Genomic DNA, 17,798 nt, shown 5'->3' with positions numbered 1-17,798 from the left:
TTCTTTTATCACTGTTGTTTCTTTTCCAGTTTGTTGCTTATCTTGCTGCTGTTCCCAGTAAATTCCTCTTATCCCAGCCTGGGATCTTTGCCTTTTGTACTTTCAGTGGGAGGCTGGAGGGCAGCCAGGGGCGGCACGGTTTTAGCGGGAGCAGGAAATTGGGGAATCCCATTCCTAAAGCCCGGCCCAGGGAAACCGAGCATCACAGCTGGTACCAGCCCTGGCTGCCCTGGCAACAGCCTTGGGAGCGGGTCCCTGGCTGGGGGCTGTGGGAACCTCTTCCCTCTGGGGCCCAGGGACAGGACTGCAGGGAACGGCTGGAGCTGACTCGGGGCAGCTTTGGCTTGGATCTCAGGAAAAGGTTTTTCCCCCAGAGGCTGCTGGGGCACTGAACAGGCTGCACTGTTGCCCCTCACTGTGAAATCCTCTTCACTGATCAACAGAACCTTTAGCAGGGAGCTCAGTAAAAGACAGCACAATAATCTAGTACAGGAGCCTCGCAGAGCTCCTTGAAAAATCCCTTAAATTCACAATAGATATTGCTTGCAGACTGGCTTCAGGAGCCTCAAACTCTGTATTAAACACAAAATCTGCAAAAAATCACCCAGATAGGGTCTCAAACCTAAGGAGATTCTTGGAATTTCTGGGGGAAAACCTGAGAAAAAGGGCTGGGAATGATAACTAAAAAAAATCTGTGGAAAATCTGGCTGAAAATGGCCAAAATCTGCCCTAAAATCACATGGAAAGTGGCCGCAAGTCCCCCAAAATCTGCACTAAAACATCCAAAATCTGCACTACAATACCCAAAATCTGCACTTAAACACCCAAAAATGTCCCCAAACTCTGGGAGATTCCTGGGATTTCTGGGAGAAAAGCTGGAAAATATGTTGGTATACACAGAGAAAGAAGTCCGAGGAAAATCGGAGCTACGATTGCCAAAATCCACTCTAATTCGTGTCACAGAGCCACAGAGCAGCTGTGATGTCACAAAGAGGCTGTGTGAAAGCACAGAGTGGGTTGTGTGAGGTCACAGATTGGGCTATGAAATCACAGAGTTTGTTGTGTGAGGTCATTGAGCAGCTACAGCATCACACACAGGAGTGTGTGACATTGCAGAGCAAGATGTGACATTTTGCTGTGGCTTTATGACATCATAGAGAGGGCTGTGAGGTCATATAGTGTGCTGTGACATTACAGGGTGGCTGTGTGACATCACTGAGTGAGGTGTGTGACATCACTGAATGGGTTGTGACATCACAGAGGTAGCTGTGACTTCATAGAAGGTGAGTCTGTGACATCAGAAAGTGGGTTGTGATAACATAAACTAGTAACTCTAGAAACTAAAGAAACAGGAAATGTCCCAATGAAAAATTAACAAATAGGAAAAAAAAGTCTGAGATTGTAAAGAGCTGCATTCTGAAAGTTCTGGAGCAGGAAAGGAGTAGTTTATTGCTTCTGCAAAGATCAAGGCATCATTTTCCTCAGGCGATCTTTGAGCTCCTGGTTCCTCAGGCTGTAGATGAGGGGGTTCAGGGCTGGAGGCACCACCGAGTACAGAACTGAAACTGCCAGATCAAGGGGTGGGGAGGAGATGGAGGAAGGCTTCAGGTAGGCAAACAGGGCAGTGCTCACAAACAGGGAGACCACAGCCAGGTGAGGGAGGCAGGTGGAAAAGGCTTTGTGTCGTCCCTGCTCAGAGGGGATCCTCAGCACAGCCCTGAAGATCTGCACATAGGAGAAAACAATGAACACAAAACAACCAAATACCAAACAGACACTAACAGCAAGAAGTCCAAGTTCCCTGAGGTTGGAGAGTGAGCAGGAGAGCTTGAGGATCTGGGGGATTTAACAGAAGAACTGGCCCAGGGCATTGCCATGGCACAGGGGCACGGAAAATGTATTGGCTGTGTGCAGCAGTGAATAGAGAAAGGCACTGGCCCAGGCAGCTGCTGCCATGTGGGCACAAGCTCTGCTGCCCAGGAGGGTCCCGTAGTGCAGGGGTTTGCAGATGGACACGTAGCGGTCAGAGCACATGATGGTCAGCAGGAAATACTCTGTTATAGTGAATAAAACAAACAAACAAAAAAAATACTTGAGCAGCACATGCAGTGTAGGAGATGGTCCTGATGTCCCAGAGGGAATTGTGCCGCGTGTCTGCCAATGCCAGCAGGAGGAAGAGGCTGATGGAGCTGCTGTTGGACATTTGCTATGGCTGGACATGGGAACCTGTCAATGGCTAAGGGACAGTGACAAGTCAGGACAGGCTGCTTTGAGCCCAGCCTAGGCCATTTCCTGTAGACTGTCCTGCAGGTGTTGGTGTTTTTGGTGCTGACCCTGACTGCTGACAAAACAGCAACACATTCACTTCAGAGCTGCACTGGGTTGATGCACAAGATGGCGGATGGGGCTGAGGCAGCCACACACAAGATGGCGGATGGGGCTGAGGCAGACACACACACGATGGCGGATGGGGCTGAGGCAGACACACACAAGATGGCGGGTGGGGCTGAGGCAGACACACACACAAGATGGCGGATGTGGCTGAGGCAGACACACACAAGATGGCGGATGGGGTTGAGGCAGACACACACAATGGCGGATGGGGCTGAGGCAGACACACACAAGATGGCGGATGGGGCTGAGGCGGGGCCTCCCAGCACGGTCTGCGGCCCCTGCCTGCCCAGCTCCAGCCCCGGAGCCGCGCAGGGCAGGGAGAGTCCTTCCCTTCAGCCCTTCGTTGAACAGGACATTAACAGACACCCGGGAAATGGGCACGGTGTGGCACATTTGCTCTGTGCACACAAACATAGACCAGCCAGTTTGGAATGTCAGCTGGCAGTATTTTGATGTCAAGGCAATTCAAATAGCAGAAAATAGATGAAATCTCCAAAGACTGAACATTTTTAAATAAAGGCTTTTATTGTTTCTTCAAAAGAGGGCCAAAAGCATTTCCTGTGCAGATGGACTCTGTTTAGCATCAAGAAGCATCACAAGTGGTTTGGTCCAGGCAGGAGTCACAGTGACTGTGAGGGGATGAAAACGGAGATGGATCTGCTGGAGGCGGATGGTGCAGTGGCTGCTCACCCGCAATGTGTATCCCTCAAGGGACCTATTTCTTTAGAACACCATGAAGACTACAGAGAACTGAAATACAAACCAAAACTGCAGCAGGAAGCCCAGGGCACTTTAGGTTGTTCTCCATGAGACTCTTCAAGCTGAGCACGGCCATTCTGTTCAGCAGACGCACAGGCAGGGGCTCCTTGGAGCGCTGCTCTGGCACCCGTTCTTTGGAGTAGGGGATTGCAGGGGAAAACAAGAGAAGCCCATCCACTACTGAAGAGGAGCAGTCACTGACAGGAACCAGTGGGTTAAGAAATGTGAGGGGAAAAAAGGCAGAAATTGTGAGGTGACAAGTGTGAGAAATGGGAGTGGAAAAAGGAGAGGAAGGTGAGAGGAGGAAAAGGCAGGAAATACAGTGGGAAAATTCTAAGAAACGTGAGTGGAAAAGGGTGAGAAACAACAGGGAAAAAATGGAGGGAAATGTGAGGGGAAGAGAGTGAGAAAATTTAGTGGCAAAGAGAGAGAAACAGGCAGGAAATGTGAGGGGAACATTGTGAGAATTCTGAGGGGAAAAGAGTGAGAACCAGATGGCAGAGAAAGGCAGAAAACAAGAGGGGGGGGGAAAAGGGTGGGAAATCTGATGGGAAAAGTTTCAGAAAACAGGAGTGAAAAAAGGCCACAAATGCAAGAGGAAAAGTATAAAGAACATGAGGGGGAAAGAATGATAAAAGTGAGGGGGAAAGTGTGAGAGATGTCAGAGGAAAATTTTAGAATCATGAGGACAAAAGTGAGAAACACGAGGAGAAAACTTGAAGAAAAATGACTGAGAAAAGGAGAGAAACGTGAGGGGAGAAAAGGGAAGGATAAGTGAGGGAAAAATTGTGAGAAACATGAGGAAAGAAACAAAAGCAGGAAACAGTGGGAAGGTGGGGAAATGTGAGAGGTAAAGTGTGAGGAAAAGGAGCTGAAAAGGGTGGGGAAAATGAGTAAAATTTGGGAGGGAAACATGAGAGGAAAACTGTGAGACTCGAGAGGGGGAAGGGGTGGGAATGTGAGAGGGAAAAGAGCAGGAAATGTGAAGAAAGAAAAGGAGAGAAGGCAGTATTGGCATAGGAGCTGAAATAATTCCTAAGACATTCCCCCATGCATTTGCCCATTGATTGCACAAGCCCAGGGCTCCTCTGTATGTCCGTCTCCACCTGTGCCTTGATTCCTGTTTGGAAGCAGTAGAAGTGGCAGGATGTGCCCAGCAGCAGGAGCTGCTCCAAGCTGGGAAGGTGCCAGGTGGTGCTGATTTCCAGAGGCTTCTGTGTGCCAGGGGAGGCCAAGGCAGGAGTGGGTTGAAAGGTGCTGGTGCTGCTGCTCCTCTGTGCCAGAGAGCCCCGGCTGGGCAGGGCACGGCGCCCACTGCACTGCGGGCTCTTTCTCCTGCCACAGCTGGGCACAGCTGGCAACAAATCCCCATGACTTGTGGGGAAACCAAGGGCTTTGTGGAGGCTGCATTGCTCTGCACACACCCGGGCCAGCTGCAGCACAGAGCTTTGGCCCCCACAAAGGTAACCCCGAGGGAAAGAGCTGGAACAGGTTTAATTTTCACCTTGCAATAGAAGCGACTCAAACGAAAGTCACCAAGCAGGGCCCAATCCCCGGTGCCAGCTCAGTGGGAGAAAGGAGGCATGACTTAATTTCAGTGCTGGGTGCATGGGGAATCACTTTCCTAACATGTGCTCACTCAGAAATCTCACCTACTACTTTGTAACCATGGAAAGAAGACCTACTCATTACTTTGCTGAAACTCACAGGCTAAACATTCTCTCCAATTAGTTGACATATTTAAATCACGTCTCAGAAGTTCCTGACAGGAGAGTAGGGCTCTCTTGAGGGTCTCTGGTGGTCATTTGGGGAACATCCTATTCCTCCAATTCTCCTCTGATGCTCAAGAGCCTCCTACAACCACTTTCTTCCCCTCCCAGTAGTTTTCCAGCTTCCTTCTTAGGAGGACTACTCTATTCTCAAGGCTAAGGTAGCCACTTGCACACATCAGTCACTGTGTTGGGGGAATAGAGGGCTCAACACTGTCTGTTAATGCAAAGGCAATTCATGATTTGTTACAGTTCAACATTTTCTCAACACCTTCCTTCTCTGGGAATTGCTCACAAGCATTTCCTCAATTTACCGTGAAAGTGTTTTTTGCTGACTGAAGCCACCTTGTGTCTTTTCTTCAGCAATTCAAAAAGAAAACACCAATTGCCTCCTGAAACCCTTCTGCTCCCTTCCAAATCAGTTCACTGCTCAAGCTCTGGACACAGGCTCATCCCCATTCCCTCAGTGAGCTATAAGGTAATATTTTGCTGCAGCCAAAAGCTTACTAGAAAAAAAGAAGGAAAGTTTTTTATGGTAGGTGTTGTTATTTAGGGTTTGGGTTTGTTCTAGTTAATTTGTTGGGTGTTGCTGTGAGCTGAGAGAGGGGCCAGGTTGAAGATCAGACCAAAAGGGAAGTAGGATAAGAGGGGAGGGGACAGAAAAGGAGGCAGTGGGGAGAGAATATAAGTTCCCAGTACCCAGCCAAAGGGAAAGGGGACACGGTTCACCCTGGGCTGGGCAAGGCAATAAAAAGCAGCATTCTGTGTGAGTGTGTGTTGTGTGTGTGTTTGGCTCTTGGGAGAGCAAGATACACACCCAGCTCAGGTGAATCCTTACTAAGAAACAGTTCTTTTGCTTTGATGACTTTGTCCCCATTTAATTTCATCCAAGAGTTGGCTCTTTTCTAACACCTCTCTCCCAGCAGCTCAGGGCTGTGCTGCACAGCGCTTGCTGTGTGCCAGAGAGCACAAAGCAGGCTGGGCTGGTGCCCCTGAATATTTCTGCAGAGCACTCTGCATTTCACCCCTTTGCTGTGGCTGAGTGCAGAGCTCCAGGAGTGCAGGCGCTTCCTGGCAGAGCTGTGTGAGGCCCTTTTGTGCTGCAGATGTGACCTGCCAAGCTGTCCCTGCCTCCCGCTGGCCTCGGTTCCCCCGGGAGGAAGAAGCGCCGTGCCTGAAGGACGCTGCCCTGTGCTGGAGCCTGCGGAGCAGCCCGGCTCCCTCCCTGTGCCCAGAGTGCTGCACACACTGCTCACCTTTGCCAGGAGTGCCAGGGCAGCCGGCACAAGAGTAGGAATCCTCAGGCAGGCCTGCAGCCCTGGGCTGTGCTGTGCCTGTCTCTCCTCCTGTGCAGACTGCGGGCGGCCAATGCCACCAGTCTGTGCTGTGCCCGGCACGGCTGCGCTTCCCCTCGGGAGCAGCCGGCTGCCAGCTGGGCTCTGAGAACGCAGCATTCGCCCGGGGCCACCAAGAGGCCCCCAGGGCCGGGCTGCTGCCTCTTGCAGCTCCAAGGGCCTCCTTCCAGCCTGCCCCTGCCCAGGCTCAGGCTGCTCCGGGCTCTGCCAGGGCTCTGCTGGGGCTCCAGCCTGGCCAAGGCAGGGCCTGCTCTCACCTGGCGCCCGCTGACAGCTCTGCACCAGCTCTGCGCCTTTCCCAGCAGCCTCCCTGACCTTGCTGCTTTCTCACTGGGGCAAAACTCTCCTCCACACACAGAGACTGCACTTAGGGATACAAATCCAAGTGGCAGGAACTCAAATGCTCTCCAGTCAGAGCTCAAGGCCTGCAGATGCACAGGGTGTTTGGGCTGCCCCACTCGTCCTTTGGTTCTGCCTGCAAATGCCACTGCCCTTTCTGCCTCAAACACAAGTGCCACAGCTGGGTAAAACCCAGCCAGTGGGCCACATTCCAAAGGCCCTGTGGTCTGGAGAGGATGACTGAAGAAGAGCCTTCCCCACTTTCCAACCGTACCAAAGAAGCCCTCAATGTCATTTTCCACCTCTAAGTTCAGAAGGAAATGTTGAGCTTTCTGAGAGGCTCCGAAGGAGGGGAATCTTTAAAAGGAGTTGAGATTTCACAAACTTTATTTGTTTAAAATTTTATTTGTTCAGAAACATTATTTGTTCTTAAACTTGCAATTTGTTTACAATTACAATTTGTTTACAATTTGTTTATTCTATGCTAATATCCTACACTACAATCGTACACTTGACTCCGAATTACAATTCCTAACGATAATCCTACTCTATAATTCTCTGAACTGGTGATGGGCCAATCTGTTCTAATGTCGATGTCTCATTCTTCTCTCTTCCTTCCACTCCTTCACCATCATGATTAGTGGCACCAGGCTGGATGTCGGCTTGGCCAGAGATACAAATGGATGCTGCACAAAGGAAAAAAAAAACAATAATAAGCCAATACTTTCCAAGCTAAGAGCCTCAAAGGCAGGGGATATTTTTGAAATGAAAAGGGGATTGAGTCAGAGTAGGTCTAAGGACCAACAGTGGGGCAGCAGTGGCACAGCTTGCTGCAAGAGCTGCTAAGTGCCCCAGCCCTGGAAAGATTTCAGGTCTGAGCATCCTGATCTCTTTCAAGATGCCCCTGCTCACTGCAGGGCACTTGGACCAGATGAGCTTTCCAGGTCCCTGCCAGCCCAGCCCAGTCTAGGACTCCTGGCTGTTTGCATTTGAACAGCACCAAGAGTGGAGGTGAGGAGGAGGGGGCTCATCTGATGCCTTGCACTTGAGTGGAGGAGGAGCCCATCCCTGGGACACTGTTTCCCTGCAGCCCCTTGGCATTTTACCTGCAGCAGCTCCTGGGCAGACCAGCGCCGCGCCTCGTCTGTCTGCAGGCAGCAGCTCAGGAAGTCCCGCAGCAAAGGGGAGAGGAGCTTGGGCTGCTGCAGCTCTGGGGTCCCTTTGGTGGCTATCAGGAGCTGAGCCTGGAGAAAAAGGAAACACCAGTCTCTCAGCTGCTTCTTTCACCTCTGGAACTGCTCTCCCAGATCCCATTGTTCAAGCTGCACTCTGCAGTGGCAGTTTCTGCCGTGGCACAGAGGCAGAGAGGACTTTCCTGGACCAACAAAAACCCAAAGCCCGATGCAGCCACAGCTTTTCCAACATGCAGCAGATCTTGCCTTGGCAGCTGATTTCATTGACTGACCTTGTTAGTGGAAACTACATCAGCAAAAGCCCCTTTGCTTCTCTGAGGATGCACCTGACCAGCTTGGCAGGCTATTTGGAAGAGGGACTTTGCTCTATTAACTCACTCTACTAGTTCCAAGGATTATTACATGCAAAGCATCTCTGCAGTGCTTGTTGGTCCCTAAAGCACAGCTGCCATCAAACAAAAGTCATCAAGCTTTTTGTTTGTTTCTTCTCTCCAAACCACTCTTTTAGAAACTTGGTTGGGTTTGGGCTTCTTCCCTTCATTTCAGGAAAGAGAACAGTAGTTCTAAGATGGTTGTTTCCTGTTGGTAGGGCCATCTATGTGGCCAAAAGAGCTGGAACGACTTCTATGCCAAAGCCAAATGTTGGCTGAGAAGGGAGATTGTTTGTGTGGGGTAAGGCTTGAGCTCCCCCAGTGATGGAACCAAAACTCCAGCAGATGCTGATGTGCTGCAGGGACATTTTCAGAAAGGGACCGTGGTGGAAGTAGTTCCAGCAGATGGCAATGGGATTTTGTCCAATGGCCCACAGAAGGTGGGCTGGGGGAGAAAGACAGCGGGATCAGAGAGTATTTACACCTTACCGAGCGAGGAGTTTCATTATAATAAGGAGGTTCTCCTTCCACCATTTCAATGGCCACAATCCCAAAGGCCCAGATGTCAATTTTGGGGCCATATGGGTGACCTTTCACCAGCTCAGGTGCTCTCCACCAGTAAGTGCCGACCTCTGAGCTGCGTCTACTCTGCTCAGGGGTGAGTAGAGCAGACAAGCCAAAATCAGCTGGGGAGAAAGCAAAAGACTGTTTTGATTTGAATCCTGTGCAATTAGGAAAGCAAGCAAAAGAATTGCCCAGTAGAAGTTGGAGAATGTGCCGTTGAATCTCCTGCAACAGTCCCCGCTCTGTTTCCTCAGGACTTTAGCCAAGGAAATATGGCATTGGCTACTTCCAAAATCCCCACATTTTTTACACTGCCTCCAGCAGTGGCTTTTGTTGCCCTGAAGCTTTAGACTTGTAGCTCCCTCTCTCTGGAAGGGACACACACAGAGCAATGCCACTCTGGACTGCTTGTTCCCTGCCATAGGTCTGTGCACGTTGCAACCATGTGGTCAGCTCACAGCAGGGCTCCCTGCACTGCCACCAGCACCATTTTTGGGGAGCTGGCAGTCAGTCCAAAGCAGCCCCACACCCCCCCTATCCCTGGAATGCTGCACCTGACCAAGAATATACTGACCCAGCTTGACAGAGCCATCGGTCCTGAGGAGGATGTTGGGGCTCTTCAAGTCTCGGTGCATCACGTGGTGGGAGTGGAGGTAATTCAGTCCTTGGAGGCACTGAGAGAGAAACCAGAAACAGGAGGGCAAAAATCAGGGATGGGATTTCATCACACAAGAAAGGAAACAGCTCTCCAAGATTCCCTCTCCAGGGGAATGAGGAGGAATGGCAGAACACAGTGCCATTGAGAGGAAGAGCTTGCTGCTCCAACACTGGCAGAGCAGCACCCTTCTAAAGAAAGGCATGTCAGCTTGTCAAAGAGCAACAGCAACTGCTGGTGTAGTCTCTGCCCTGCAAACCAGCCAGGATGATGCTGCTGCAGTGGAGGTGCTCACAAGTCAAGAGCATTTTGGCTGCACTGCTAACCTTTTCAGCTGAGCACTGAGAGAAATGAGTCTCTCTTTTTTCTTTGCTGTTCCTTTCAAATGCTGCCACCACCACCTTTGCTTTTACAGGCAAGGAAATGCAGTGCAGGCCAAAGTTTAGAGAGGTAAGATGGAGAAGAGGAAATCCAAGAGCCAGAGTGAGAATGCAACAGCAGGAGAGAAGAGGACAAGAACAGAGTGCAGTGAGTGCAGGGGCACTGGCAGGCAGTTCACGTGGGATGCTCTTGCTTGCCCAGAGCATTCCAGCGACACAGAAACAAAGCCTGGCCCATGGAATGGCTCCTGTTCTGAGCCCCTTTCCCAGACAGTCCTGCCCCAGCCCTGGGAAGCACAGCTGGGATCCCTGACTGACCTCCCGACTGATGATTGCGATCTCGTCTTCTGTCATCTCGAACGCCTTGACAGCGTCAAACAGAGTGCCTCCATCCATGAACTCCATCACCAGCCAGAGTTCCGCATGTACAAGGTAGCTGAAAGAAGGGAACAAGGCCATGCAGTGAACATGCATGTGTTGGTTTCTTTGCTTGATTCTTGTTTCTGGATCCCTTTGTGACAAGGACAGAATGAAAGGAATAGACATTCCCTCCAGGCTGTGCATTGTTTGCAGTCTGTGCACATTCAAGGAGAACAGCACATCTGTGAAAAAGGAGATGTTTTAGATGGCCAGCAGGCAAAAAGTGCAGTTTAGTAACAGCCAAGATGAAAAACCTGTCCCACGGGGTATTTCTGGAAATAAGCACCTAGTGTTCCTGGCATGGACAGCCATGGAAAAGAGGGGCAACAATCCAAGGGAAATCCTCTCTAGGGTGCTTCATCAGCATTAAAGAAACCTTAAAAATCAATCCTGAGACAACACGGAGCCAGTGAGCTTACAGGGTATTGACTTAGTATGGTAGGGTTGATGCAGGTTTTTGAACAATTTTTCAACTATGTGTTTGAAAGCCAGGGAAGACTCATGCAGACAAAATACACTCTCTTCCCATCCATTGGAGATGAGTAGAGAAATAATAATTACCCAATAATTACCAGCTCTCTTTTCTGCCAGTGTCCAAAGTGGGTTTTTAACCTTGCATGCTTTTAGTATGGAAACAAACCTTCATGGGATGAGACCATGATCACTCACCTGTCTAAATAATTTACAATATGGGGACTCGTGCTCATCTTCATGATTTTGATTTCAGTTAAAAGGTCTTCTATCATGAGTCCTTGGAGATCAATTTTTTTGATGGCCACCTAGAATGACATGGAAAATCAGCAACTTTAGTAGTTGGTGGCATGAGACCACAGCACACATGAGATGAGTGATTTAGCAATGACACAGGTGAGCCTTGCCAAAGTGCCTTGGGATTAGACAAAGGAGTCATTAGGAACTGACATTCCAACAGCTCATTTCTCTGCTCCTTTGGAGGCCACTTACAGGACACGTGGCCACTGACATTTTGCCTTGTCCACTTGTTAGCAATCATGTCTCAACTATCACCCCCAAAGCTCTGAGCACACTCTCTGTTTCTCTGTCTGCACTTCAGAAGAAGTAAAGCGTGCCTTGGTACTCTGTGGATACATCTTGGGCTACAGGCAGGGCTTGGGGCTTTTAGGGAGGCCTTGCAGATCTCTCCCTACGTGCAGTTCCCACGTGCAGCACTGCAGGTGGCTGAGGAACTGCCAGGAACATTCAGATGGATTTGCTGGCAGCCAGAAATGAGAATTCAGCACTCTGAAGCCGTCGGCCCAGAGAGCAGTGAGATGCTATAAGGCAGCACCACCTTTGTTGGAGCAATTGAGAGCCAGGGAGAGCGTCCTTCTCTGAAAGGAACCGCTGCCCTCCTTGCCTTCCTCCTGGCAGCTGAGCAGGACAAAGACTGTTCCAAATGCACTTGGCAGGCTGGCACCAGTCTGTGCTTCTTGTGCCTTTGCAGCACAGCTCTAGCCACAGCTGCAGCCCCAGCTGACACAAGAGAGGAAAGCCCTGGAGAGCAGCAGGATCTGCAGGGGCTGTTGACACTTACCTCTCCTCCTGTGGCAGCGTCGACCGCTCTGCAAACATCTCCAAAGCCCCTAGAAACAAAAGAGCAGCAAAGAAAGGAGAAGCCATTTAGATCTTGGAGTGAAAGCCAGCCCAGACAGGAGATGTCTGCTGGAAATGCCTCAAACCTGCAGCATGCAGGAGGGCTCTGCCAGAAGGGAGATGATGCATTTTCCTCTGCAGTGCATGGGCACTGGGCCTGTTCCTGAAGCATTGGGCTTTAGTGCCTCAGCTCAAAAGGCCAGGTGATTATTTCATCTCGAGTTTCAGTTTCTAAACTGGGCATTTTTTCTCCTGAGCACAGACTATTTCCTTCAGCAAACACTTGGGAAGAAATGTTCCTGAGAACCGTTATCTCACTGCTATGGTTGGGGGTAGGTTTTTGTTTCTGGCAATGAAATACAAGTGTCTTTGACAATGCCTCCTGACCACACTTACAAATTCTGGCTGGTACTGAGACATGGGGCAGACTAACCCAGTGTCTGAAGATGTTTGCAGCTTGCCTGACTTCACACTTGGTAGATATTCCAGCAGCAAATCACCTGCCCCATGACTGTGGAGAAGAAACTGTGGTTGGACTCACCCTCTGCCAACACTTTCCAGTTCAATGTATTTCCTGCGGGGATTTTCCATGTTCACCATTTTCCCTGAGGGAAACAAAATGCAAGATGCTCACTTGAAAGCAGAGATCCCACTATCCAAGAGATACAAAAGGCAGCCCCACTGGGGCTGTGCACTCTGGGCTTCTGAGTCCTTTGTGCTCAGCTGGGTAACACCAACAAGCACAACAAGACAGGCAGCTCTGCAGTACAAGCAGGCCAGCACAGAGCCTGCTTTTCCACAGGCCTTTGAAGAGATCTCTTGACAGAAAACAAAGCAGAGGGAGATGCATTCCCAGGAGAGGAGGGCACCTTCTCCACCTTGCAGCAGCTGGCCAAGAGAATGCCTTTCCCTTTGTAAAGCAAAGCAGCTGATGCTGTAAGCAATGCCAAGGGGGCCTCCAGCAGCAGCAGGAGCCTGAGCCGTGATGAGCAGGCTGAGCTGGAAGACGCCCTTGGCCGTGGCCCAGGTGGAGAAGCACAGTGCTCCTCCTCCCCCTGAGAGCAGGGATCAGTCCCTGCCATTGCACTGGCCCTCTCAGCCCCGCACACGTGCCCATCTTCCCGCAGCGGGCAAGGGCAGCAAGGACAGCAGTGCTCCCTCCTCAGGGGCCGGCGGGACACGGACAGCTGCCCAGAGGAGATGCTGCCCCTGGCTGAGCCCAGCCCAGGCCATGCAGGAGCCGGCCCAGAGCAGGGGCTGCTGCCTCGGGGCAGCTCCGCGCTGCAGTGGCCGGGCGGCAGCGGGACTCTCCCAGCTCAGCAAGGCTCCAGCCTCTGCACTCACACCGGCCCTCAGGGCCAGGGCAGCCACCACAACAAAGCTGCCAAAGCCCCAGCACCAGCCCTGACCAGCCATGGCAACAAGGCACGGCCGCACCCAGCCCCTTCCAAGCCGGGGACCCCATTCAGGACACAGCAGGATTGGCTCTGAGCTCAGACACACCCAGGTGCACATCAATGCCCTTTTTGTGCCAACAGGGGATGGGAGACACAGAGTCACCTGGGCTCTGTTCTCAGCCCCCCCCAGGTCTTATCTGAGAGCACAGCACTGGCAGCTCTTCTGGGCAAGAAGCAGATTCAATGACTTGTGCTGCAGAATCACAGAGGACTTGATGTGTGTTCCTCGAGACTGATCTGAGCAGGGCTTGGGTCAATGGGCAGCATTCTAACAGTCATGGGAATGACTGGGAATCAGGGATGGAAAAGTGCCATGGATCTGAGGAATACACAGCAGAGGGGCTGGAGGCTTGCTCCTGAGAAATGCCTACAGTGCACTTTGATCTGATCAAGCCCCAGGGATGTATTACTTGGACACATCTTTCTAAGAACATAACCAGGATTTTAAATACAGATTGTGATAAAATTATCTGTCCTTTCAACGGGGGCTCTAAAAGAACACATCTGGCTCTTGGTGTCACCTGATGTTCTTTCAAAGGAGTTCTCACTGACAAATATAAAATATTATCAAAAAAAAAAAAAAAAAAACAACCCTGTAAATGTAGTAGTGGTAAAAAGAACAGTCATAAAAATGACACCAGAAAGACACATGGGGCAGAAGAGCTCCTTCAGGATGGAGAAAAAAAGTCTTCCCAAAAAAATCCAGAAAAACCCCAAACTAAAACCAAAACCACAACCAAGAGACAAAACACCTAAACCAATCAATTTCTTTGAAGTTTTTTTTCTCTGGTGATGGGTGAGAAGTCAGGAGTCTAAGGAGAATTTAGGAAGCTAACCATTCTATCCAGTTTGGCCACTAGCACAGAGGACTTGCCCACATCATTTTCTAGGTCACAGCCTTCTGCTGATGCAAGAACAAGCCCTGCTTCTGCCTTCAGCAGACAGGGAAGCTCAGGCAAAGCCCAGTACATCCAAGCTGCCCTCAGAGGCAGCAGCAACACCCAGAGCACTCTCTTGCTGCCTTGGAGCACAGCATTTCCTGTGGGGAGCCCTAAATGCCCCTGGGACACCCCAGTGAGGAGGATCATTTGGTGCAGCTGTGCTGACACGTGCACACAGTGCACTGTCCCTCAGAGAAGAAAGACACCAGACGTACTCAGGAGCTCCAGGGAGTCATCCTCCACCTCCTGTTGCTGAGCAGCAGCTCTGTCACTGCTGGAGAGGAACCAACTGCCCGGGCTCCACTTCTGAGCTGGGGCAGCAAAGGCTCCTTCAGGTGACACTGCTGCTGCTGCTGCTGCTGCTGCTGCTGCAGGTTCAACAGAAGAGCCTGTGGAGATCTGAGACAACAAAGGAGTTTGTGTCAGAAAAGTGGCTGGCAGAGATTAGCCCCAGATCCCATTTCAAATGCAAGGCCTTAGGGAGGTGCTGTCAGCCACATGCAGGGCTCTGCCATGGGTTTTTTCTGATGTTCACTTCTCTAACTGGATGGGTCAATCCCAAAGGCTGGTTTTACTCAAGTTCATGGCCAGATTCATTTTCCATTTCCTCCAAAATCCATTTGCATGGATTTTCTGAAGGATGACTGCCAAAATGACCATTCCATTTCCCTGAAAGAACTTTTTCCCCCCTTCCAAGGGCTGCAGACACACTTGCAGCTCCTTGTTCAGATGTTCTACCTCCTCCCATGGAGTCCTCTTTTTCTCCCCCATCTTCAGAAAGTGTCCAAGGGGCAGCGCTTCTGCCTGGGACAGTTTCTGGTCCTCGCAGGAATCTTGGGTCTCCTCGCTGCCAGTCGTTTCGTCCTCCAGCCCCTCGTCCGTTGTCCTGATCCTAGCCTGGGTTTCCTGCAGCTCTTCCTGAAGCTCCTCACTAAAGTTCTGAGAAGAACAAGGAGAAGCTTTCATGAGTGGAGTTGCTGCCACTCCTCTACTCACCTGGTTTTTTAGATTGCGCCTCAGCCAATAGATGTTCCAGTGGTCTTGAAGTCGCCTGATCTGTTCCGTGTCTCTCCTCTTCACTCCCATGATGTCACTGGGGAACACAGACAGCTCTGCTTGTGCCTCTACCTCCATGTTCTGTAGACACAAAGGCAGAGCAAGTGACTGTGAGATGCTGCCCCTGTCAGAATCCCAGCAAGCTGGGGCCTAAACAGGACAGCTCAAAGCCCATTTTCCAGGGGTTACTGGCTGAGGGGAATGGCTGGGTCCTGGCAGGACTCCAGCACTCAGCATCCTCAGCCAGCAACAGCAAGAGCTGGCTGCTCAGAAACTTGCAGCTCTGCGTTGCACTAAAGACAGCACCCTCCAGGACTGGCACTTACTGTCCGGGAAAGTTGTGGCTGTGGTGTGACCACAGCTGGAGCCTGGTGGTCATTTGGCTCCATTTGTGGTGTCACCACAGCTGGAGCCTGGTGGTCATTGGGCTCCTCTCTGGCCTCTTCTACAGGAGCACAGGGAGCCAGAGGAGAATCTTCTCTTGGTTCTGTGCTCTGTGGACAAACAGGAGTGTGAGACGCAGGCCATTACCTGTCATTTATAACCTTCTTTCTGTTCAGCTCTAGAGCCAGCTCTACTAAGCACAAATCATCATCTTTTAGAGCAATGGGATTCTAAGTTGCTCAGACTAAATTCAAATGGGCTGACTCAAGTGGACTGAAAATTGCTCTGAATTAGATAATTCCCCCTGGCTACTCTGGGCAGGCAACATTCTCTCTGCAAAACTGGGCTTTTAGTTCATTTAAAGCTCTGCAATGGAAAATTAGGAAATAGTCAGTGATGCCTTTGCTCTTGCTGCTGCAGACATGGAAATGGATTTTCTTGCAGCCTACTCAGCTGGCCCTCTACTCTCTACTGCCCCAGGCCAAGCTCACAGCTTGCTGCACAATTCTTAAACACCAGGAACATCAAATGTTCCTTTCCCACTCACCTGCGGATCGGCCCCTCTGAATACCCGGCTCAGGTGACCTGCAGTGGGCAAGGGAAAATGAACCAGATTCTTTGAGGAAACTGGAAACAACCAGAACATTTTTAGAAGGTCTCCCAGTCCCCCATTTTCCAAGTTGTGCTGCTTGACCCAGCAAAGGGAGGAAAGGACAGACTCTGCTGCCACAGACTGTCCCATGGAGGGAACACAACCCCTGCAGGTTCCCTTGCAAATGCTGCCCCACAGCCCTGGCCACAGACACCCCCTTTGGAGCTGAACGTGTTGGCAGGAGGAGCTTTACCCAAGTGGCATCCAAGTGGTCTTTCTGTTTCGAAAGAGCAGGAAGGCACAAAAGCCAGGTTAGGTGACACCCAGGGAAAACCTCTACTTACCTGCCAGGTTGGACATGAAATAGGTTGAATAACCTATTCCATAAGCAGCGAAAACTGCAGCAGCAAGTTGCCCAATCATTGTGGGAACTGCTGCGCAATTTTCAAACTGCTGAAAAACAAGAAAAAAACAAGTCTCTTGTCAATGAGCCTCTGCTCGCTGACAAAAGCCTCGAGCGCAGGAGCGAACTCCTACACAGAGCGAACTCGAGAGCCGCTCTGACACCCCTGAGGCCTCCCGGTCTCCAAGGCAACCTTGTGATGTCACCACGAGCACGTGGCAACCGTGCCCTGACATCACAAAGCAAAGGCTCTGTGCTGGTCTGTGAATTGGTGCAGGTGGATGGAGTGACGTTTGTGTAGGCCCAGGCTGCATTTTTCCCTCTGTCCCCCCTGGGCTGCCTTTTTCAGCTCTTGTTTTTCCCCCTGTGCCCCCTGTGTCCCCTGTGTCTGTGCTGGGTCCCAGCTGGCGGCCGGGCCGGGCGGAGCAGCAGTTCCAGCCCCGGGTGTCCCTGGAGCGCTGGGAGCTGCCGGTGGCCCCAGGCACTGTCCCCTGAGGAGCTGCTGAAGGACAGGGAGACACAGGGGGCTGAGGGGGCTGAGGAGGCGCTGACGCTGCAGGGACGGTGCCCTTGAGCTGCTGGGGGCACTGAGGGCTCTGGGGGAGCAGAGGGCCACGGGGGTACTCGGGGCACAGGGAAGTGGCACAGGCTGAGGGCGCTGGCGGCTCCAAGGCCCCGGGATGGCTCCGAAGGGATGGAGTAGGCTGAGAGGACTGTGAGGGGCTGAAGAAACTGAAGGGGGCCGGGGCTTTGCCCAGGGCACGCTTGGGGCTCAGGGGATGGAGGGGCCAGCAGGGAGCACACAGGGCTCCGGGCCTGCAGCTCTGCCAGCCCTTGGAACCAATTGCAGAGGCTCCACTTTGGCCACAGCTGCCCTGCAGACCTTGAGCACAGGCGGGCACTGACAGGAGGCAGCAGGGAGAAGCTGAAGGCCACCAGCTCCAGCAGTGCCCAGGGAGCTGCTGCTGCCAGCCCAGAGCCCGGGTGAGGCCGCAGGGCCGCTCAGGCAGCCTGGGGCTGAGGGGGGCCTGGCCTTTGGCCCTGGCCTTTGGACAAACTTGTTCTTTCTCACCCTCCTGGGGAGGCGCTGCCATTTGCCCTGCCCTGACTGAAGGGCAGCTGCTGCCAAGGGAAACGGCCCCATCCTGACTCAGT

The 17,798-nt window shown here is 51.6% G+C and overlaps 1 protein-coding gene across 1 annotated transcript in view; it reads right to left on the bottom strand.

Annotated features, from left to right (window-relative positions):
• Positions 1-16,663, bottom strand: part of LOC310923469 (uncharacterized protein) — a gene marked incomplete at both ends in the record, with an annotated part of 29,461 nt that extends 12,798 nt beyond the window's left edge. The window contains 6 exons of the mRNA XM_083885461.1: positions 10,098-10,215; positions 10,869-10,978; positions 14,920-15,345; positions 15,591-15,758; positions 16,196-16,233; positions 16,585-16,663. Of these exons, the coding sequence (XP_083741587.1) occupies positions 10,098-10,215; positions 10,869-10,978; positions 14,920-15,345; positions 15,591-15,758; positions 16,196-16,233; positions 16,585-16,663 (939 nt within the window). The remainder of the gene's footprint in view (positions 1-10,097; positions 10,216-10,868; positions 10,979-14,919; positions 15,346-15,590; positions 15,759-16,195; positions 16,234-16,584) is intronic.
• Positions 16,664-17,798: the final 1,135 nt, after the last annotated feature.

The sequence above is a fragment of the Zosterops lateralis genome (genome assembly GCF_965231275.1).
Source record: "Zosterops lateralis genome assembly, contig: HAP1_HAP1_SCAFFOLD_58, whole genome shotgun sequence".
Taxonomy (NCBI): Eukaryota; Metazoa; Chordata; class Aves; order Passeriformes; family Zosteropidae; genus Zosterops; species Zosterops lateralis.
This window is presented reverse-complemented; position numbering and strand designations above follow the sequence as displayed.